The sequence below is a fragment of the Pavona decussata genome, unplaced genomic scaffold (assembly GCF_977016875.1).
Source record: "Pavona decussata unplaced genomic scaffold, jaPavDecu1.1 SCAFFOLD_95, whole genome shotgun sequence".
NCBI classification, from domain to species: Eukaryota; Metazoa; Cnidaria; class Anthozoa; order Scleractinia; family Agariciidae; genus Pavona; species Pavona decussata.
Window position 1 is genome coordinate 3,299,113 of NW_028145512.1, and position 24,627 is coordinate 3,323,739.

At 41.2% G+C, this 24,627-nt stretch overlaps 1 protein-coding gene and 1 pseudogene across 2 annotated transcripts in view; one reads left to right on the forward strand and one right to left on the reverse strand.

The window, feature by feature from the left end:
• LOC146473152 (uncharacterized) overlaps window positions 1-24,627 on the forward strand; it is a 489,085-nt pseudogene that overhangs the window by 452,705 nt on the left and 11,753 nt on the right.
• LOC146473178 (fibroblast growth factor receptor 2-like) overlaps window positions 1-24,627 on the reverse strand; it is an 89,354-nt gene that overhangs the window by 52,507 nt on the left and 12,220 nt on the right. For both annotated transcript variants that reach the window (XR_014866474.1, XM_085118845.1), the window contains exon 3: window positions 14,215-14,325. Coding sequence is in view for 1 of the 2 variants with exons in the window: in XM_085118845.1 (XP_084974971.1) it covers window positions 14,215-14,325 (111 nt within the window). In the remaining variant the exon portion in view is untranslated. The remainder of the gene's footprint in view (window positions 1-14,214; window positions 14,326-24,627) is intronic.

Sequence of the window (24,627 nt, forward strand, 5' to 3'; positions counted from 1 at the left end):
CCAGCTACCCAATTCCTCGCCCTGAGGACGTGTTTGACAAATTCAGGGGTGGGCAGCTCTTCACAAAACTGGATCTCAAGAATGCATATCAACAGCTGCCTCTTGATGATTAAAGCCAAGGGAGGAGTTTGTTACCATCAACACCCACGGTGGACTGTATCGTTACACACGTCTACCTTTTGGCATTGCATCATTGCCTGCAATATTTCAGCAGTTCATGAATATTATACTGCAAGGTCTGGACTAGGTGGCCTGTATGCAGGATGATATATTCACTGGGAAGGATGATACCAACCACTTGAGCAACATGGAACCCGTGTTAGCTTGACTTGAAGAGTATGGTCTAAGGAAATTCACCCAACACATTGATCACAAACCAGACTTTCAATTACAAGTCTTCAAGGGACATTGAAAATGCTGATGCTTTATCCAGGCTTCCACTGAGTTTCCACCAGGATGCAAGTGTGGAGAATCCCATTTTCCATGTCGCAGCTCAACAAGTTACAAGACACCCCGTAGAGGCCTTGCAAATTGCAGGAGACACAGCCCATGACAAGACACTCTCTAAGGTGTTGACTTTCACACAGCACGGTTGAAACAACAACGGTAGCAGTGATCCAGATCTCAAACCATACCTCATACAACGTCAAGAACTCTGTGGAACAAGGGTGCCTGATGAGGGGGATTGAGAGTTGTCATCCCTCTAAATCTCAGCGAAGCAGTGGTTAGTGAGCTCCATTTTGCGCACCCTGGAGTTGCAAGAATGCAGTCCATGGCGCGGAGTAATGTCTGGTGGCCAAAGTTGGATGCAAATATTGAGAAGACAAATCGTGAATGCTTTCAGTGTGTCACCTGCAGCGCCCCTCTTTCCGTGGACATGGCCCTCAGGCCCCTGAAAGAGAATCCACATCAATTTCCCTCCTTACCAAGAGAAGCATTACGTTGGCCTGGTTGACGCTTATTTCAAATGGCCCGGAGCGGTTGGATCCATGAGAAGCACCAATGCCGCAGCAGGGAGTGACAATGGACCACCTTTTCAGTCCAGAGAATACGCTGACTTCCTAAAGAAGAATGGCATACAGCAAGTTCTTGTATCACCTAACTACCCAGCTGCTAATGGTCATGCAGAGAGGTTCGTACAGACTTTCAAGCATTTCCTGAAATCATCAGCTTCTGGTGGCCCCCTACAACAGAGCATTCAGAACTTCCTGCTTACCTTCTGTACTACCCAGCATGCCACAACAGGTGCCACACCTGCCAAACTGTTCCTGTAATACAAACTTCGCACACGACTAACTCTAGTCTGTCCTAATATTGATCTACAAGTAGCCATAAGCCAAGCAGAGATGAAATCTTACCACGACCCACACTCCAAATTCAGATAACTTTCCCCAGGAGACAGAATTGTAGCTCCAGATTTTCTCTCAAGATCTAAGTGGCTTCAAGGCACCATTGTTGAAAGGAAGGCACCCATCTCATATTGCATTCAGCTGGACGTCACATCTATGATCTTTGCAAGGTGTCTCCTGAAACACACCCTGGAACCACGAGTGTAAACTGATCAAACCGTTTGTACTGAGTATCGAAAGCCCATAGCATTTCCAGAGATGCAAGACCCTCCAAAGAGCCCTTCTTCTAACCTTAGCTCTTCTGTGTCCTTAATTGCAGAATTCTTGGACACTTCTTCTTCTGGAGCAGGCGGCACTGAAGTTCCCCACCTACCAACACACACAGAGACTCCTGAAAAACAAACACAACCAGCCTCCCAGGCTCGGCCAGTTCTTCCTGTTGTGCGCTGATCATCTCGCGTTCGGAAGACTCCTTAAGGACTGATTACAGAGATCTGAAAGACAATGCCTTAGAGACATATTATGTTGTCCTTTTGTGTCATTTTCTTTTTCTTTGATAACATTTTATCTCCTTTTTGTTATTTAGCAACTTCTTGTATTCATGAAACAGTGAGACATTTAAAGAGGGAGGTGGTGGGCACTCGTTATGTATGTTCAATGAACAGTCCTTCTTGTGAAGCCATCTTGGTCATGTTCATGTCCTTTTCCCGCTCCAAAACAAAACAGTGAGAAATGGCTATCCACAATGACTTTAAGCTGAGTAAGGCATTGCAGAGATTGTCCTTATTTATACCATTTCTGCGAATTTAGTGCATCACAAAATTGTCCATTATTTTCCTTTATAGCATGGATTACACCAAAATAGGTCGTGAAATAAGACTTTAAGTTGAATGTTTCTGTGAATTTATCCAATGTGAGAAAATCGGAAATATCACCATCTTTCGAGTGGGCTATTTTAACGACACCACTGTCATACTAGGATTTAAAAAACAAAAAACTGTTTTACAACTGATCTTAGTGTTAGTATTTTTCCAAACTATTTCACCTTTCGAGACTGTAGCTCCCTTTATTTCGTGGTAACAACACAGTGTTTGATATCCTCCCAGTATAAGAGTATCAGATGGTTAAAAGCTAACCATCTCTATATATTATCTGAATCAGTGCTTAACCCCAAATAGTATGGAGGAGTGCTTGCTATAGGCCTTAATAATATTCATCCCTAAACCTTAAATGCGACGTACTCTAAAACACCCCTGACTCATATACATGTAGTAATTGAGTCCAAAGATCACTCGATTTTGTTTCAACTGTAGGAAATTTAGCCTGCATTATAAGTCCATAGGACTGCCATAAGGGGACACAAAAAGGCAAAACCATAGGAACCTAGTAATTCCTAAGAAGATTAAGTTACAGTTTGCATAGATAATATAAGGTGTCAATAGAAAACCTGACATCGTTGTCACTTGTTCCAAGGATAACATCTCCATCACCGTTGTTTATGTGCCAAAATTAATATTTATTTCACATTTGTGCAGTAAACACGTGAGACACACCTCACAAGGTCTGGTAACATAAAAACACTAATGTAGCTTGATGCTCAATTTGTATCGATCAGAATAGCAGGTGACCCACATAACATTAATGCACTCGGTCAGTGCTTAACTATGACAGATGACCCACCCTATACTGGACAAGGCCAGCAGGTTTCCAAGCTAATACAGGTTGCTGTAACATACATGTAACAGCGCTAATGCAGCCTGCTAGTGGTTAATAGACACTTTTTTCCTCACCCCTCCAGTCGTGAGACTCATGATGCGCATTCATCTCATGCTCACCTACTAAATGCATTAGAATAACATTAATTCTGCGGCTAGACTGGGATTTCTTCCAGGGATATAGTGTGTTTGCGGACACGTGACCCTTGATTTATCATTCGCCATGTTGGAGGACCACTTTGATGGGTTTTCCCTGTGTTTACCTTCTGAGTGCGGGTAGCACAAGTGCTTTTAAGATATACCTCGCGTTTTCCTTAACATTGTGAATTAAAATCGGAAAGGTAGCTAATTTACAGTGCCCTTTTGTCATTTGAAGTATATTTCAACCACAAAGCCCCTTTTTATCGATTTTTTGAGCCCTACTTTTTTCAATTTCTAACACTTTGTTTTGTCAGCACAATTACTTTTGTGGTTTCAGCTTCAGAAACCGAAACCTACATTGTCATCGTGTTGTGTACAAATGTAAGTAAGTAAGTAAGTCCGTTTTCCGTAAAGGTTCGGAATGCCAACCGTTCAGCACGACAAGTTACGAGATCTGTGTCGGCTTTATTTGTACAGAAGATTCAAAATGGCTGCCGGGTCTCTCATGCTCACCAAGGGGGCGGTTTGTGGTTCTTGGAAGGAAAACACAGGTTTTCAATTAATTGTCACATATTTTAGGATTACTGTCCTTTGAAGCTCACGTCCGCTCAACTTTTTTAATTTCCATTCTCCTACCATGTTTTAAAATGATTTAATAGCCCGCTTGACTTTTGCTACTTATTTTTTGCGAAGTGGAGTGCACATGCAAAATACAGTGTACAGTACTTTGTTTCAAGGAACATGTTATTTGCTCTTAACCAACTTGTAGAAATTTCAATAAACACCATATTCTTTCCGTATACATTGAAACAGATTACGACACTTCTGTGGTCTTCAAAATGGAAGAATGCCAGTGGATTCTATATTAACGTATGTTGGGAATGTTAGTAAATTCTACTAGGTAAGCAATCCTCCAGACATGACTAATCAATAACATCGATGGCATCAATGAATAATTGATGGAAAATCAATTGGTACAATCAGCTGAGTAATCATCGATTGTTTCCAATGGTCAGTGAGTAATTGATGACTCATTGACATCAAAAGAGGCCATTTCTGAGTCGCTGTGAACCTCACTATGAAAGCGAGGCTTAGTGCAAAACTTTTCATATAAGAATAAGTTTTGTTTGCATATGAATGAATATTAATTTTCATAACAAAAACTTTGCACTTAACCTCGCTTTCATAATGAGTTTCAAAGCAATTCTATTAGTTCATCAGATTGTTGTCATTGTCCAAAACCGTTTGATTAGAAAAGTTCTGAAACAGGTCATGTTAGACCAGCTCTGTACTTTATTTGCCAGCATTAGTTAAGCTGCAGAAATGATAAAAAGCTAGCAAAGAAGTTGTACTGTTTTTGAACTGTCATCAGTTCATTCAAAAAATTCCAATAAGACCATCAGCAGATGGCATTCTTCTCTCAAAGAATTCATAAAAAAAACACTTGCAGAAATCCAAGGACAATGCGAAAGACTTGGACGCCAGCAAAGAAACTTGCTAAAGCTGCTGAGAGGAAAAACATTTTAAAAAAACTAAAGAGGTGAAACAGGGACCAGCCGAAATTGACTGACAATATTAATAGCGTTTTGGAAGCATTTGCCAACCGATAGAAGACCTGTTTTCAGTTCAGAACCTGCTATAAAAAATCTTTTTAATAAAGCTGAAGCATGTACACTATATAATCACACCATGCACTATCCTGTATTGGAAAGATCTGTCTGCACATACGACACTTGCCTTCGATTAGTAACTGATTATTGGAACACAATCAACAACTTATCAGCTATCTCGTTTATTACCTATCGATTACTCATGTAACTCATCGATAATTGATTAGTTTTGTCTGGATTCCCTTGCAATACTTATAGTAGAGACTGCAGGTGTCCTGTCATGCTGTGATGACAAAAACTGATGGGCTCTTCAACATATTTTTCTTTTAAATACAGAGACGTCACTCAACTACTTTTACTTTAAATTCTCTCCAGATGCACTGATTTTATGTTTTGTTAATTTAAACAGGTCATATTCCACAGTTTACAATGGCCACTGTGCTGCCGGATAAATTTATGACTAGGAGACGTGGTTTACCTTGTTATATACACTGAATTATTGTAACTATACTACTTGCTTGTTACGGCCGCATTCCACGTTGTTATGTTTAGCATTTAATTCTTTGTAAGGTTGCACATTCCTTTTGCATTCTTTTCGGATATCGCTATTCTTTCTGTTAAATTTCTCCGCATAATTTTCTTTGTTCTTGGATCATTTTGTAAGTTTCATAGTCCATTCTAATTCATTCCGCTTCAGCGTTCACGGCAACATCGTTGCAGTTTTTTCGTCCAGCCATCGTACATTTTTTCCGTTCAACTTTCTAGCCACACAACGTTTGTAAGTCTTTTCGCTTAGTTTCTTTCCGTTTCCTGTATTTTCGTCGTTTCATAGCCGTAATTGGTATTCCTTAGTAATTTGTATATTGTTTCGCTTTTAGCAACCGTAATCGCAATTCGAAATAACAGTAATAAAGACGAGTTGGAACCGTGAACTATCCCTGGATTATTCGCCTATATTTCGTTGAAACGTTATGGATCCAATCAGGGAACAAGTTGGAACGGAAAGCGACAGTTTGGATTTCGCTAACGCTGCTTTAGCAACCGGTGTAACAAGGCGAAGGCAGCACACAGAAAAGGGAAAAGCAAATATCGCTCATGTTCGATGGACGGATTGCCAGACTTTATTTAGAAGAATCCAACGTCAAATGAAGGAAATCGATAGTTTGGCAACTAATGAAGAGAATGTGGACGTCGTCGAGAGGAATTTAACTTCATTTCGTTTTTCCGTGGAAGAGCTCAAGGCAGGTTTCGCTGCTCTTTTAAATGATCTTGAGTCCGAGGAGGATTTGGACGTTGCGAACGAATGGTATATTAATCTGAATGAAAGGATTAACGACTTTTTAGACAAAACTGTACTCTGGATTTCAACCGCGAAAGAGACAATCGAACATAGCTTGGAAACAAGATCTCAAGTTGGCTCGTTATATTCCACATCGCATCGTTCAAAGGTATCCTCTAGACATTCTAGCCGTTCGATTACCTCAAGCAGAGCGAAAGAGAAAGCAAAAGCCGCCGAGTTAAAGGCCAGAGTTGCTATGTTGGAAAAAAGGAAAGAGTTGGAGTTGAGAGTCGAGAAGTTACGCCTCGAAGAGCAGTTGGCGGTTGCTCACGTGCGAGAGGGTGTGTTCGCTGAAATTAAAAGGGGTGTCGGCGATGCAGATTCGACTGGTCGTCAAGAATTGTCTCCGAATGATTCTTTTGTACAGGCATCTACTTCATCTGGGCCGTTTCTTCCGACTTCCTCAAGCGCTTACACGTCTCCAGCCGTTACGTCTAACACTACGACTAAAGTGAGCTTTATCGCTGATTTATATGATGCTCCTATGATACAAACTCCGCCTCCTGAGCCAATGCAGTATCCAAGTCTGAATCCTTTTGCACCTGAGTTACACGTCGCGGAAACGAAGCAAGATACAGAGCCATTAGGACGACCGAAACAGGAACCTTTCGCGAGTGAACCTCGATACATGGCCTACACACATCAAAGCACTAAGCAGTTCTGTGAAGTCCTTCAACAACAGAACAGATTAACAGAATTACTAGCGGAGCAACAACAACAGAGTTTACTGCCTTCTCTTAAACTGACCAAGTTTAGTGGCGATCCTTTCGAGTACTTTACCTTTATAAGAAGTTTTGAATCGCAAGTAGAGGCTAAGGTCAGCGGGAATGATGTACATCTGCAATACTTAGAGCAGTATTTACACGGAGAACCCAAGGACCTAATCAAGGGATGTCTCCACCTTGATAGACACAGTGGATACCTAGAGGCCAAAAAGCTCCTTAACGAAAAGTATGGGGACCCATACAAGATATCCAACGCCTATCTCAAGAGAATTAACGAGTGGCCCTTTATCCGACCAGGAGACGAGTTGGCATTAGACAGATTCTCCATCTTCCTAAGTCAGTGCCGGAGCGCGATGGCAACTCTAACCTATCTGTCTATTCTAAATCATCCTCACAATTTGCAAAGCATGGTAACCAAGCTTCCATTTACGCTTCAAGACCGATGGCGCCGAGAAGCAAATAAAAGGAGACTGGTGAGTGGAGTAATCCCTTCCTTTGCCGACTTTGTGAACTTCGTTACTGCAGAAGCAGGAATTGCAACCGACCCAGTCTTTTCTCGTGAAGCGCTTCGTCGTTTGGATGGCACCTCAGATCGACCTGATCGTTTCAGCAAAGGCAGAGGTAAAAGCTTTGGCAAGTCTAAAACGCCTGGGAGCCATAATGTTACTTCACATCTCGCCTCCAGTCACGCGACAGACGTGACCGCTGACCAACAATCAGGCTCACTCACTCCCCTTAGCCTCTGTAAGTTGTGCGACAAGAACCATGACTTGGACGACTGTCTAGACTACTTGAAGAAATCCTTGTCACAAAGGAAAGACTTCCTAAAGATGAAATCACTCTGCTTTGCCTGCTACAGTCCTGGACATAGATCCAACGGTTGTGCCCAGCGAAGGACCTGTAAGAGCTGCTCACGTCGACATCCAACAGGTCTACATGATGATAGCTTCGCCCTCAATCAGAAGGCTTCCAAACAGGCTAGCTCTACTCCTCTGCAACCAAAGGAGAAGGTTTTAAATGCTCAAACGGAGGTGAAAGAAGCCCTCTGCCATGTTGTAGGCACCAAAGACTCAGTAGCCGCCGTTCCTGTCGTTACCGTTAGGCTGAAATCTGCTGAAAGTGAAGTCCTTACTTACGCCATGCTTGACACCTGTAGTGCCCGTACGTTCGTTACTGACGACATTGCGACGACCTTGGGGGTGAATGGCGTGAATACACAGCTCATGGTGAAGACTGTCAATGGTACGAAGTTGCACGACTCTAAGGTCCTGAATGGATTAATCGTCACGGACTTAAAGGGCAAGAATCCCATACAGCTACCGAAGATATTCACTAAAGAGGACCTCTGCACACCCCCAAATGTGCCTACGCCTGAACTTGCCTATCGTTGGAAACATCTCAGAAACATAGCCAGCGAGCTGCCTGCGCAGTTACCGAACGTCAGGATTGGTCTTCTGATTGGCTCAAACTGTCCGAAAGCTCTCGAACCCATAGACGTATTAGCTGGTGAAGATGGTGGTTCCTTCGCAATCAGGACGTTTGCTGGATGGGCAATAGTGGGCCCTCTGTACATGTGCGACACAGAACATTCAAATGTCAATTGCCATAGAGTTGCTGCTACGGAAGTCGGTTCAGGCAGACACCTCGACCACCACTTCATGGTAGAGAGCAGAGTTAAGGAGATCGTCACTCCACAAGCACTCAATAAGATGCTCAAACTGGACTTCAGTGAATGAACGGAGGATAAGGAGCAAGAATATTCACGAGAAGACATGAAGTTTCTGAAGATAGTTAGCCGGGGAGTTCGTCACGAGGAGGATCATCATTATGAAATTCCCCTTCCTTTCCGCGATGACAGCCAATGGTTTCCTGACAATAGAGGTCCAGTTCTTCAAAGAGCACTATGGTTAAGAAAGAAGCTTATTAAGAATGAGAAGTTTTACAAGGACTATGTTAACGTTATGAGCAGCATAATTGCCAAGGGATTTGCTCGGTACCGTCTCATCTTATCCCTGCAAAGACGGGCCAAGTCTGGTACATACCCCATCATGGCATCTACCATGCCAAGAAGCCGAACAAGATAAGGGTAGTGTTCGACTATAGCGCAAGATTTGGAGGAACATCACTCAACGACAAGTTGCTACAAGGGCCTGACCTGACGAATCGACTTGTTGGTGTCCTTACAAGATTTCGCGAAGAGCCTATTGCGTTTATGGGGGACATTGATGCAATGTTTCATCAAGTCCGCGTACCAGAAGGCCAGCGAGACTTCCTTCGCTTCCTTTGGTGGCCTGATGGAGACCTAACACAAGACCTTGAAGAATATCAAATGAATGTCCATTTGTTCGGCGCAGTGTCGTCAAAAAGTTGCTAAAATTTCGCGCTGAAGAAAGCCGCAGATGACGCAGAAAAGATTGTTGGAACAGAGGCCGCAGATGTTCTGCGAAAGAATTTTTACGTTGACGACTGTCTGCGCTCCGAAGGAAAAGAAGATACCGCTATCGAAAGGATACGTGACGTACGCCATGCTTGCGCCCTTGGAGGGTTTAATTTAGCCAAGTTCGTTAGCAACAACAAGAACGTTCTCGAAAGTATCCCGCAAGAAGTGCGCGCCCCAGAAGTTAGATCATTAGAATTAGGGAGTGATTATTATCCAGTGGAGAGAGCTCTTGGTGTCCAGTGGGCAATCGAATCGGACATGTTTGGTTTCAGAATTGTCATCAAAGACCAACCGCTAACAAGGAGGGGTATACTATCAACCATATCTTCCGTCTACGACCCCCTGGGTATAGCTGCGCCCTTCCTGTTAGTCGGGAAGAAGATATTGCAGGATCTGTGCCGAACGAAGCTAGGATGGGACGACGAGATTTGCGAGGAGTTCCGCGTATGTTGGGAAAGGTGGAGAGGCCAGTTGCCTGCACTTGAGCGTTTCTCTATGGAACGATGTCTGAAGCCCAATAACTTTGGCGTCGTTGTGTCGAGACAGATCCACACCTTCTCTGACGCAAGTTCGACTGGTTATGGTCAAGTATCCTACCTTAGAATGGAGAACGCATTCCTCATAGGGAAGGCTCGAGTTGCTCCCGTGAAGACTATGACTATCCCTCGTTTAGAGTTAACCGTAGCCACTGTATCGGTACGTGTGGTAGAGATGATCGCCAGAGAGTTAGACGACCCTGTTAATAGCAGGCACTTCTGGACAGACAGCACAACCGTGTTAAAGTACATATGCAACGAAAAGAAGCGTTTTCAAGTCTTTGTCGCCAACCGTGTTCAGACTATACGAGACGCGACAAACCCCTACCAGTGGAGGTACGTTGAGTCCAAAAGGAATCCAGCAGATGATGCTTCCCGTGGTCTTGACGGTCAAGAATTATCCCCGCAGTGTCGTTGGATTACAGGACCGAATTTCTTACGGCTACCTGAGAGTGAGTGGCCTCAAGTCCCTGGAGACCTAGACGATATCCCTGTAGACGACCCTGAAGTTAAAAGGATCTCGGTACACAGCATGGACGTCAATGAGAGCGAAGATTTTCTGACGAGGCTTAACCGGTTTTCTGAATGGCACCGACTGAAGAAATCTATTGCTTGGATACTCCGTCTCAAGCCCAAGCAAGGTATTACTGACGATGGTACAAGGAGAGGTGGAAGCGCCACAAAGGTTGAAGTCGTGCCTCTGAGGGTAGCAGAGTTGGATAGAGCTGAGAAGACCATTCTTAAACTTATACAGAGCAGAGCGTTTCCCAAGGAAATAGGAGCCTTGCAGAAGATTCAAAGAGCATACCCCAAGGACGATCGCCAATTCGCGAGAGCGAAGAAGTCTGAAATTAGGAAATCAAGTACCCTGTTCCGCCTCGATCCCTTTCTAGACAAGGATGGACTCATCCGCGTTGGTGGTAGACTGGGTAATTCACAGGAGTTCGAGGAAAACTTTAAGCATCCGGTTATCCTCCCTAAGAAGAGTTTCATCGTCGAGCTTATCATTCGCGACGCTCATAACAGGGTTGTATATAAGAGCCGGCAGCCGGCGAAGTTTGCCGGCTACTCAGCGACGTTTCGCCGGCTACTTTCAACTGTTGATCAGTTGTTAAACATTTAAAATTTTAGCCTAGAACAGCCTGAAACTCAATGCCGTATAAAATAAAATGTTCTGTCAATTCAGTCACGCGTTGTCCCTTGAGTTTCTTGAGTCACACAATTTCTCACCTGTTAAATACGAAATATGGAATAAAGAGAAAACATTTTCGTTGTTGTTTCCATTTTTTTCTGTCGCTGTATTAGTATATTTCTCGGAAAGGTCACGGTTGTATTTAATAACGATTTCAACGCGCGATGGTTTAGTTGCGAAGTCAGCCATGTTGATTAAACAGAGGAGAGAGACTGGTGTCAATTCTTGCCTCGATCACATTCGCTCTTCAGTTCCGGTCCATATGTTTGGACGATGGAACCCAGCCGTAAACGTACGCGGGGGAGGCGGCAGTATTTTAGCATATTTTAATAAAAGTAAGCAATGCTTGGACTGAAAAGGGCGCCTCAGCAATCAAGCGCATTAAGACGCGGATGAGAAGTACAATCAAAGATGATATGCTTCAGACACTATGTGGGTGATACTCTGTAGCAATAGTCTGGCAAAGTGTTACATTGCTTCGTCTGCTTCGTCCTGGCTGACTTTTCCCTGGCTAGCAGTTCTTTATTTATCCAATGCTGCAGTAGTTTAAATACCTTTTTTAGGTAACGAGCAGTTTTTAGTAGCTTTTAAAAGTCATGGAAACATGGGGATATCAGTAATGGTTATGCTAGTGACCATAGACTGATAGTAAGACAACAACAAAGCAAAATTTCATTTTACTTCTAAACATTGTTTTCCTATTTCATTTGATGTAATACTTCTCGACTTCAGTTATGCATCTGGAAATGCTTCACATTGCTGTATACTGTATGTAATGAAAAATTCCCAAGATTCAATCAGTATTCTATGGTTGACGTTATCCTTTTATTAAAATTGAACTTCACCTGAAAAACTAAATACAGTTGTCACTAATGCTGTCGTTACTTAATCAATATTTACTTTAGTACTGAATTTGATGCCAGAATGCAGGAAATGGCATTTCCGGGCTTCTAGATTCCAAAATTTTCTGGGGGAGCATGCTCCCAGACCCCCCTAGGGGAAGGGCCCTTACGGCCCCTGAAGTGTTACAGCCGCCTACTTTTATAGCTCTGCCGCCTACTTCAGAACTTATTGAAGCCCCTGTCATAAGAAAGTCGCTCATGCTGGCAGAGGCATAACGTTGAACGAGCTTAGAAGCCGATATTGGATAGTTAGCGCGAATTCTGCTGTCAGACATCTCATTTCTAAGTGCGTTGTGTGTCGTCGCCTTCGAGGAACAACCGGTGAACAGAGGATGGCTGATCTGCTGGAGGAGAGGATAACAGCTGCCCCTCCCTTCACCTTTTGTGGTGTCGATCTGTTTGGTCCCTTTCAAATAAAGCAAGCCAGGAAAGAAGTCAAACGTTATGGGGTACTATTTACTTGCTTAGCCAGCAGAGGAGTGCACATCGACACAGCAGACTCGCTAGAAACAGATTCCTTCATGAACGCACTACGAAGGTTCATAGCAAGGAGAGGGCCAGAGCGCGAGATCAGATCAGACCAGGGAACCAACATTGTGGGAGCTCAGACAGAGCTTAAGAAAGCCCTAGAGGAGATGGACCATGATGACATCCAAAGACGCCTCAGTAAAGACTTCAATTCTGATTGGGTTATCAAATGGAAAAGGAATCCGCCAGCTGCGTCTCATATGGGTGGCGTATGGGAACGGCAGATACGATCTGTTCGATCCATCTTGTCTGCGGTGATGCGAGAATACGGTCATGCCCTTGATGATGAGTCTCTTAGAACCTTGATGACTGAGGTAGAATGCATCATCAACAGCCGTCCGCTTACCGTCCCGTCAAGTGATCCTGGGGATTTGGACCCCGAGTCAGTTATTGACGATGAAATCAAAGATCGTAATGCCGCCCCTGGGTAACTTTCAGAAGGCCGACGTTTATCTCTGTCGAAGATGGAAACGGGTTCAATATTTGTCCAACGTCTTTTGGTCGAGATGGAGAAAGGACTACGTCCAGACCCTACAAGAGCGAGTGAAATGGAACAATCCGAGGAGAAACCTTCAAAGAGGGGACCTTGTATTGATCGCCAATGATAGAGTGCCAAGAAATCAATGGAATATGGCTCGAGTTGTCGACTCACGCCCAGATTCAAAGGGACAGGTCCGATCGGTGAAGGTTGCAACGGCAACGACAACGTTGGAGAGGCCAATTCAGAAGCTCGTGCTAATACTTGAGAATGAAGAAAACTGAAGACCAGGGGTATATCCGAGCCAGAGGAGCCATGAAGATTTAGAGATGTTCAATGAACTTTAATGTCCAACGTCTTTTGGTCGAGATGGAGAAAGGACTACGTCCAGACCCTACAAGAGCGAGTGAAATGGAACAATCCGAGGAGAAACCTTCAAAGAGTGGACCTTGTATTGATCGCCGATGATAGAGTGCCAAGAAATCAATGGAATATGGCTCGAGTTGTCGACTCACGCCCAGATTCAAAGGGACAGGTCCGATTGGTGAAGGTTGCAACGGCAACGACAACGTTGGAGAGGCCAATTCAGAAGCTCGTGCTAATACTTGAGAATGAAGAAAACTGAAGACCAGGGGTATATCCCAGCCAGAGGAGCCATGAAGATTTAGAGATGTTCAATGAACTTTAATGCTTAATTAAGAATTAAGGACATAAGAGTTTTTCCTAACTCTTAGGGGAGCCAGATGTTACGGCCGCATTCCACGTTGTTATGTTTAGCATTTAATTCTTTGTAAGGTTGCACATTCCTTTCGCATTCTTTTCGGATATCGCTATTCTTTCTGTTTATTTCTCTGCATAATTTTCTTTGTTCTTGGATCATTTTGTAAGTTTCATAGTCCATTCTAATTCATTTCGCTTCAGCGTTCGTTGCAGTTTTTTCGTCCAGCCATCGTACATTTTTCCGTTCAACTTTCTAGCCACACAACGTTTGTAAGTATTTTTGCTTAGTTTCTTTCCGTTTCCTGTATTTTCGTCGTTTCATAGCCGTAATTGGTATTCCTTAGTAATTTGTATATTGTTTCGCTTTTAGCAACCGTAATCGCAATTCGAAATAACAGTAATAAAGACGAGTTGGAACCGTGAACTATCCCTGGATTATTCGCCTATATTGCTATTCCCAATCCTCTATCCTCGATCACAAATTCCTGCAGATCTACTCTTTTCAGGAAACCTCGCTTACTTATTTTTATGCCACTTACCTTGCACTGTGCAGGCCCCAAGAAAGTTCACAATGTTTTTGTGAATTCCAATTTCTTTCATTGTTTCCATTTCAGATATAAGGTCAGCTAATTCAACATCAGAAGCATTTTCTTCATCAAACAGACATATAAAAGAGGAAAAATGTGTTAATATTTAACGGTTTCCTATAATTTGTTGTGTACCAATGTCCAAACATCTGAGTTTCATCTTCACATATCTCAGCTTTGTTTATATCCAAGTTGAAAAACAATAATTGTTGATCACATTCACATCCCTAAATGCAGTCTACAAGGCCAACTACCAACAATTATCAAGGATAGGTTATGGAATTTGTTATTTATGTAAGTTACACGTATTTGAACAAATGCATATAGACTTAACTTATTGCTCATGTAAATGATAACAATATTACACTCATTAGCTTTGCATGCACTATTACAGCTAGACTCGTGTCATAAATGTCTGCAGTGATTTCTACCCCATCTATACTGATCACGTCTTTCTTTCTTCACTGAAATACAGTTACTGCCTTAATTCGAAATTACATTTTAGCAATAGAGTGAAATTTGAAAGCAAATTGAAAACAAACCTACTAAATGCTGGAGCATGGGGGTATTCAATGAATATTTAACAATTATTCCATGAGTGCATGTTGGATATGAGGTGACAGTTAGCTAACAAAGCTATATTTAAACAGGATGAGTGCTATCATTGCAGGTCCTGTTCAACCAAAAACTAACATCTATAACCAGTCATATCCAACAAGCATGAGTGGAATAATTGTTTTTAATTATTAAAAACAATCACAAAATACCATTAGATCTAGCTGATTTCGCTTCATAACAACAACCAGAAGAGAATTTAATGGTCACTATTTCTCGGGCATGGTATAATGGCTCATTTAGGGGATTGTACTCCAATCCCCTATATAAGCTATATAGGTATGTGCAGCACCAAAGGGTATGATTGTTGAGCCGTTTTGATCTGAAACTAGGGTGCAGATTTAAACCATAATTATGGTCTGAAAGTCTGAAAAAAAAAAGATAGCAATTGTACAGAAATGGGTGTGCATGCATGGATTCTATAGAAACCAGGTCTGAAAATGGGTACGAATTTTAGAGGCCACATCCACCCCCTGGGAGTATTATGAAATCAAACAATGCAGAGAACTGACTTGGGTATCTAATATTACTCTAAGCTAACTGCATGATATACGACTTAAAAATATTTACATTACATATTACATCCCCCCCCTTTACGATTTCCTGTACTCAATAACACGAAATCAAACTTTTTGTTTTCACTAGTCAATTCCGAGATCTATGGTGAAATCAACAAAATTTCTAAGAGAATATTAGTTCAGCATTCATAATCCTTGTAACAATTAAAGGTCTGAGAGCATAACCGACTTCTGTCGAATTTCAGCGCGGCTTTCGATTTTGCACGGATTTGTCCGAATTTTGGCTCTCCCTGGTTTTGAAAACATTTCGCGGTTTTACAATCGTGGACAAAACTCCTTTAGAAAACCAAACACGAACAGAACAAAAACCACTTGCTTACTTCTCCCTCCCACCCCCTCCCCCTATGCAATGACAACCGAACACAGACAGCCAAAAAACCACCCACTTACTGTTTCTCCCTTCATAATTCTACCACAGTTACTTCTCCCTCCCCCCTCCCCCTTATGCAATGTTGATGTGGGTAGTGATGCTTGCCAGGAAACTGTTATTGACCCAAAAGACAACATTGAGTCAGGGGGAGGGGGAGGAGGATTTGGTAGTTTGCTTGTCTACAAGTAAACGCGCTTGGAAGGCAAATGTTTTTTATAGGTTTTGTCCACGTCAGACTCGTTTTCCAAATTATCGGTAGCCTAAAAGATTCCACTGTCCACGAGCCGTGTTTAGTCGCACCAGTCGTTGTTTCTATAAGTAACGTTTGTGATGACATCATGGTTTGCTTTTGCGGCTTGTAACAAGCCCAAAATAGATCAAGGCAGTCGGGATAAACAACTTGCGTATCGTACTGGCTAGTTGGTTTCGCTGTTGTTTGGTGACGTTTGTAAACGCACGACATCTATGGATCTTATGATAAATGCAGTTCACAGGAACTGGTCGAAATGTTGTCCAAAGAATCCCTCCTTGGTAGTGATGACTGTGCCGTGGCGAAATTTGCAATTCGATTATCAAATCCCGCGGGAGCAACAGAGACCGATCCCACCACGTGCAAGGTGTTTTGCACGCCTTAGTCGTGGTTTGCCAGGCTTGAAATTTAGTATGTGACGATTAACTTTACAATTTCAAGGCAATGATTCAATAAAAGTACGATTAACATAGATTTTCAACAGTTAACACCGACTGCTCGTGAAAAGAATAGATAGTCAGTACCTTTTAATAGAACTGCCGTTAATCGTTGTTAATCGTTGAAATGGCTACATGTCTTCCTGTTAATCGTGTAGAATGCTAGTATTTTGCGGTATCAAGAGTGATATGTCGACAAACGGGACAAAGCTGCATTTTACGCCAGGAAATGGACACATTTTCTCTTGGAGAATGTAACTGTTTACATTTCTGACATTCCTGTCACGTACGTAGTAGTTTGTAACAGAATCAAATAAAAGCGTGACAGCATTCTTTTCGTTGCTCCCGCGAAAAAGACCGCTTTAGTGTGCCGTGTTTCAAAGACAACGAGTGTATATTGAATACAAGTATTTAATCCTCAGTGCATTGTCCTTTTGGTCATCCAGTGTCTATAATGTTACCGATATACATCTTTACAAGATGGTAAAATTTCTCAATGGCATTAATACGAAACACAAATCGGCGTGAAAAAATACTGGACAATGGTTTTCAATCGAATTGCAGTTCACATGCATTCGACATAGGTCGGTTATTATTCATATCCATCAGTTTTTGACCGGGCATTCTGGTTCAGCTTTAGCAGTTCTAGAACTCCCGTCAGAATGGGCATCAGGCTAATTTGCTCTGGAGCTTCAATGTTGGGTTCCAAGCTTGCTGACTTTAAGCTCAACTCTGCGACATGGGGCTTTTTCCATAGATGATCTAGGTGATGTCAGACTTCTAGTCTATCCAATAACTTGACTAAGGCAGATGCTGGGCCTGTTGTGCATGCTCTAGTTCCTGTTTGCCACGACTTTGAGGAGTTGGAGTTGAAATCTTTAAGAAACACAGGATTACTGGCGTCTTTGGTGTGGTAGTCATGTGTGTACTTCTGATACCCGTGTTTCAGCCTCACTTTACCTCCAGTGTTGTTGTAGTACTGTAGGTCCAATCTGGTCCTTATCTTCTTCATCATCAGCAGTTGAGCTGGTGCAACTCCTGTTATTGAATGCGGCGTTGTGCAGTACTTTATGAGGAACCGTGACAATTTGCTTTGCATGCTTCCTCCTTCCACCTTTTCCGCTCCTTCCTTGAATACTTTCACTGCTGTCTCAGCTTGTCCATTCAAAGCTGGATCATATGGTGAAACTTTAGTGTGTTTAATGCCATTCTTTGCCAGGAAATCCTCAAACTCAGCAAAAAGAAATTTGGGCCATTGACATTCATAATGTTTACAGGCAGTCCATACCTTGCAATGATTTCCCTTAACTTCTCAATGGTAGCAGCTGATGTAGTAGACTGCATAATGTCAACCTCCATCTATCACCACTAGAAACATATGGCCTTGATATGGACCTGCATAATCAATATGTAGTCTAGGCCATGGTTGCCCAGCCCACTCTCATGGGTGAAGTGGTGCTTCCACTGATGCTTTCTGATTTAGCTGGCATTGACAACAACCCTTCTTACAGCATTTTTCAACCCTCTATCCAAGTTGGGCCACCAGACATAGCCCCAAGCAAGGCTTTTCATCATGAAATTCCTGGATGGCCATCATGCAGCTCAGTTACAACTTCTGGTCTTCCATCTTCTATGGTTAACTCACCTTTCCAGGTTAGATACAGGTGCAGTTCCACATGTGAGCTTTGGTGAAGCCATTTATTGAGTGTTAACTGGTGCACCCTTGAGAGGACTGGATCATGTCTTGTCCATTGTAATATGTGTCGAGAGTTGACTGGGTTGTGGTGTAGATGCTCTAACAGCATAACTGTCTCTCTGGGTACAAGAACAGACTCTAGCATCACAAACAATGGGAGACGACTTCACACATCCGCATTTGCATTTGTTTTTCCTTGACAGATGATACATGGTGTATACATCTTGGTCATTCTCTTGAACAAAGTAGTAAATTTACCTGTTTGTGTTTGGCATTGTTATTTAGTATGTTTACCTTTTTGTGTTCTACATGGTTATTTAAAACGTTTACCTTTTTATGTTCGGCGGAGCTCTGTTTTCCATCTGATTGCATTGATTCTCGGCATCCACTTTGTTCTAAAGACTTGTCTTCTCAGTTTCTTCCTATTTGGGCAAACTTTTGCCATATGTCCCTTCTTTTGACTCTTGTAAGAGACTAGATTCTTCAATGCCATCTCCTGTGACAATGCTATTTCCACGGCTTTCTCAAAAGAGAGTTCCCTTTACACTGGATGCGGTCGTGATTGATTCCACAAACTAACCTATGAACACACAGCATGTCTTCTAGCATTTTTTCAAACCTACAATGTTCAGGTAGTCTGCAAAGTCCAGCGACATACCATCAAGAGGGAGAAAACGTGGTGGAGTAGCCCCCCTTGCAAATGCTCTTTTGGCTCATAATGCAATCTTTTCTCCCCGACCAGACGTCTGCTGAAAGGATGGGCGATTGGCAATTCCCAATCCTGGAAGTGCACTTTGGACTTGGACAATTTTTTACAATTGTTGGATATCAGCGTCATGTTTCAGCAGGTGTGTTTCACATTTAAAATTGTTAATTTAAATCCTTATCAGGGAGAGGCTGTAGCCTATTTTGTGGAGAAAAAGATGGTTGTTTTTGTAAGTATACTGACCAGTTTCGGAAAATGGCTAATTTATCAGTCTATGCCGTTGGTTTCCAACGTGACATGCAACATTATTAGCCAAATTGTTATAGTTCTTTCTGTGTCTTCATCACAACAAATTGTCCCATATAACAGCGCATCATCAGCAAAAAGTCTAACGGTAGAGTTTAGACCATCAGGTCTAAACTCTACTGTTAGAGTAGCATCTACCATCAGGTACTTTATATCCGAGTAGATGTCAAGTTAGGAGCTGAGCTAGGTAGAGGTAACATTATCCTTTGTTTGCTGGCTGCAGTGTTCAAGGAATTTACTTGCAAAATGGTCCCAGATTGACCTGAATGACCTCCACAGCCTTCTGATAATGTAGAACTTTTGCCATCATTATCCAAAGGCTTAAAGCAGGGAAGGTGACAACTTTCAGTGGTTTAGCTGCGGTGCATGCTTCCAGAGTTAAAGGTGCAATCGACACAATAACATCCACCTCTATTTCAAAGTAATCTCACCATAGTCACTTCGTTCTTATTACAGCTCTACTTCTAGTCCTCCTTCACCTCCTCTTGAACTGCTTACAGATTTGCTTTAATTTTCTTAAACCCAAGTAAGCGCTTATATTAACACTGTGTATACGTGAATGTGTCACTCGAAGAAAACACACTTCAATCTATTTGCAAGGCATTTCCAATCAGGCCCAGTATGTCCACAGAACTTTTGCCAAACACTCGTATTCTCACAGTTAGGATGAGAATAGAAATTATCACAGAGGAAATAATTGTTTCCAAGAATTGTTTCAGGAGTAACGTCCATACATAAAGACATTTGAATAAATTGAGAACTTACAGGAAAATTAATTACCTTAAAGAGGCCTTTTTAAATGCAGCTTATGATTGGTTTTTATTACACAAGAACTTAGCACCAATTGGCTCTCTAGTAAGGTTTTTTCAGGTGGACTCTGGCTGACTTTTGCTAACAATGGAAAAGGTATGCGACCATCATTTCAGTTTGTTGAGGAGAAAAGATTGCATGACTGACCAAAAGAGCATCTGCGCGGGAAGCTATCTAATGATGGCTTAATTCTTGCTGTGAAAATTAAATCTCTCCACGATAACACTTGGCTTGTGTGAAAAGTGGTGATATAGGACTGCCTAGATTTCGATTCCCCCAGTTTTTTAGGCTGCAATACTGGTCTTGAATCAATCCATGCATTTTACTCCCACAAACGCTCAGCAAAATTGCCCTTGGCTTCTTAGTGACTATACCGTCTTTGATCTCGTTCACGTCAAATACTGGTCGAGGCATATTGGGTCCATGGTTCCACCGAATGACAAACTTCTCCCACCTTCTCAAAGGTTGCCATGTTACGTGTAGGTTTTTTATCTTCCTTATAACCAATGTAATAAATAGAGACTGTACAGTTTTAATATGTTGGTTTTAATCACTACTGAAATTGAAGAATACAGAAGACTGACTTGAAATCAATTGCCCAAATTCAGTCCAGGTATCCAATTACTCTAAGCTAAGCATTTGACTTGATAATAGATATTTCATTATGCAGATGCAGATGGCGTATATGTTTTCATACAGAAATATGAACCTACTTTGATCAAAAATAACACAAGACAGCAGGACACCACACTGTTCACTAATACTCACAGGATCTTCGAGGATCTTTAAAGATCTTCAAAGACCTGCCAAAGATCTTTAAAGATAAAGATCGTCAAAGGATCCTTATAGGATCTTCAAAGATCTTCAAAGATCCTGCATTTGCAAGATCTTGTTATACTATCTGAAAAGATCCTCAAGGAATTGGTAAGGATCTTGCAAGGATAAAGATTCCTGCAAAGATCTTTGCAAGGATCTCTCAAGATCCTCAAAGATTTGATGAGGATCTTTGAAGAACCTTACAAAGATCCTTTTAAAGATCTTTGCAAGGTTCCTTCAGGATCCTCAAGGATTTAATGAGAATCTTTGAAGAATTTTACGAAGATCCTTTTAAAGATCTTGCAAAGATCTTTGCCAGGATCCTCAAGGATTTAATGAGGATCTTTGAAGAATCTTAGCAAGATCCTTTTAAAGATCCTCCAACGATCTTTGCCAGGATCCTTCAGGATCCTCAAGGATTTAATGAGGATCTTTGAAGAATCTTACAAACGTCCTTTTAAAGATCCTGCAAAGATCTTTGCCAGGATCCTTCAGGATCCTCATAGATTTAATGAGGATCTTTGAAGAATCTTAAAAAGATCCTTTCAAAGATCTTGCAAGAGATCTTTGCCAAAATCCTCAACGAATTAATAACGATCTTCAAAGAATCTTAAAAAAATCCTTTCAAAGATCTTGAAAAGATCTTTGTCAGGATCCTTAGGGATCCTAAAGGATTTTTAAATTAAGCTGAATATCTGTGACGAATCTTAAAAAGATCCTTGATGGTAAGGATCTTGCAAAGACCTTTGCCAGCATGCTTCATGAGCTTCAAGGATTTAATGAGGATGTTTGCAAGACCCCTATGATAAATAGAAAAAAATGGTGATGGAAAATAAAAGGCCATTACACTTGCAATTACAGTGTATAGTAGGCGTTTGGTAATTTATTTTATTAATCAATAAGACCGTTAATTCAAACACACTTAGCAGTCCGAAGACTGAATTGCGTGTACAAATAATTTAATTGTATGAAACTGAAAAAAATATATAGAAAGTATAGAAAAAATGTCATAACTACAGGTAACATATAATTAAGAAGAATGCATAGAACTATGCAAGAGGAAACAGGATATTAAAAAACTATATACTACTACAAATGACTAATAATAAAAGAGTTCTTTTAACGATTGGTCTTGCACACCGGAATTATAACACGATTATTGCTCCTAAGGTTGTGGGATGAAAGGGCAGGTGGAGGCAGCAAATTTAAGAGTTTGTGGTTTCTTGATGAAGACATAGAGTTAAAAAGTTTGTTCGAAAGAAAGTCACGTCGGGCATACAATGTTGATAGATCTGCCCACTTTAGTAACAAATGCATTTCAAAATAAGAATCAAAATTTCTATTTCTACTGAGTTTGAACTCCCAGAGTAAATAATTATACCTTAAAGGTGTTGGAAAGTACAGACTGTTCACTAAAACTCTGAACGTTGCAATAATGAATGCAATGCCATCAATACTGCTGGTTTTTTGCTTGGAACTATTGCTTGGATGTCTCAGAGAAACGGGTACATGCAATATGGAATTTTCTTTTGGCAATTTAAATTTGTGATATGTTGCACCAAGATTCCTGCTTGATATGGCTTCCCACCAAAGGATATAATTCAATAGACTAAACAAGTTTACTCAGCTGATTGTCTGATCAGTGCTTGTCATGCAGAATGATAGTGTCTTAAGAGCCGTTGTCAGTAACTTTCAAGAATCCGGCGACAGAAGCGAAAATTCGAATTTTTTTTTATTTGCCCCAAAAGACCCTTTTGATGAACTATTTTCAAAAATAATATTCAAAAGTTCCAGCGATTTTTTTTTTTCAGCAAAAATTAGGAAAGTTCGAAATCGGCCTCAACGTGCCCTATGGCCCGATTGAAATTATGCAAATTAGTACATTTTCAAAACTCTCGTTCAAGACAAGGCAACGTTTTCTCAAGTTGACACTTTCACAATCGTTTTTACATCCCTTTTGCTTGCTTCCAAACTATATTTTATCTCGACCTGAACATTCTTTCATTCGAAGTTAGCAACGTAAAGAATACAATGTTTGCTATTTCTTAGATAGAGTGATTTTAGCCATATTTCAGATGACCATATCATCGGGGGTATACGAATATACTGGTAATGAAATACCTGTTTTGAACGGGTAATTTTTCTTATTTATCATGTTAAAATATTTAGTTTGGCCCGTGGAAAGCGAGCGCGCTAGGTCGAGATGTGTGGAATGCACTTTGACACAATTCGCCATTTCAGCACTTCATGTTCCTCCTGTAACTTTGCACGTGTCAATACAGTTCACGGAAGCTTTTAGATAAAAGCCAAGGTCTCTGGTTTCATTTCATGCTTTAATACACGTAAATAACAAGCTTTAAACTTGTGAGCTCCCCATATGAGCATTAAGTCATCAAATGATTCGTTTCAGGTGAAATTTTCGAGTTTATATTGAGCCGTTCAAGTGAGATGAAAGAGCCGTTCCCAGGGAAACAACTTGAAATCAGTGAAATTAATACCATGTCTCTCATATCATGCTACACTTCCAAACTACCGTTATTTTTAAGCTAGAAAGTGTAAATGCTCCCTTTTTGGGTGACCTAAAACAGAATTTGCCTTAAATATTACGAATAAAGTCCACTGCAATAAAAAACTGAAAAAATCGCGCACCGACGTAAACTGTAAACATCAGCCGTTTCTCAACTCGCCACATGGGTGAAACGCGTCCGTTATTGTTTTACCTCTGTATACATTTATAACCAGAAAGTAGAAACAAAAATTCTTCTCTATGTCCATCTGTATAAAAACACTTGCCAACGAAGCTTTTGTTTTTCTGTGTGTTTGTCGAAAATACTGAAGAATAGTGCAACATTGTTACTGTCTACTTGGCTCATTCAATTACAACCGGATAACACGACTGAATACTAGATATAAAGAAATGCTCTTACTTCTCTGCAATCGTTACTCACATTATATACGGCGATGTCACATCCCCGAGGCAAGGCTGAAAGTCGTCTCAAATTCCGCATATTAGAAATTTAAAGTTTTGAACAACGCGAACAACTTTCATTGCGTGACAAGTGAAATGTGATACGCAAGCGCGCGAAAAGCACAGGAATAAGCTTTGTCAATATTTGCGCTTGTCAGTGATGACAGTGCAAAAATAATTTTTGAAATTACAAGATGAAATTGAGACAAGTCAAAGTTTGCAAGGTATATTTAATGGACTGAAACGATAATCATGTAGTTTTCCTCCTCCAAGATTCACTCTGTATTGTCTGTGCCGGATTCTCATCAATAACATTACAGAAAAAGTAAAACCGAAATTAATTTACAAATCAAGTCAACAAATTAAGACCTTTTGAAACCTCAATGCGGTATATCAGTACTATCCTCAAACAAAAAGCTAATACACTGAGGAGAGTGAAGTTTGTCTTTCGCCATGGATCAATGCTCAAAAGTTGTGGATAAAGCGAACCAGCCGTGAACTGTAGTACTAAAAATAGTTCGCAGGAAAAAAAATACAGGAAAATGTATGGAAAGTTCAAAACACGACTGGACGCTCTCTGGCACAGTTACATCCCTCCAATTTTTTTTCTTAAAATCCTTTTCCTAACGCCAAAAGTTTCCAATTCATGAATTTTTCAGCAGCAATGTTTTATTATTTTATGAAAATTATTTGACATCGAATTTCCATACAAACACTGTTATTTCAAGCCTGTTTGCCTACTCTTCAAAATGGCGTCGAAAACCGTGATAAGGCCTATTGCAGTCAAATATTTAACGTAGCTTTAATGTCAGT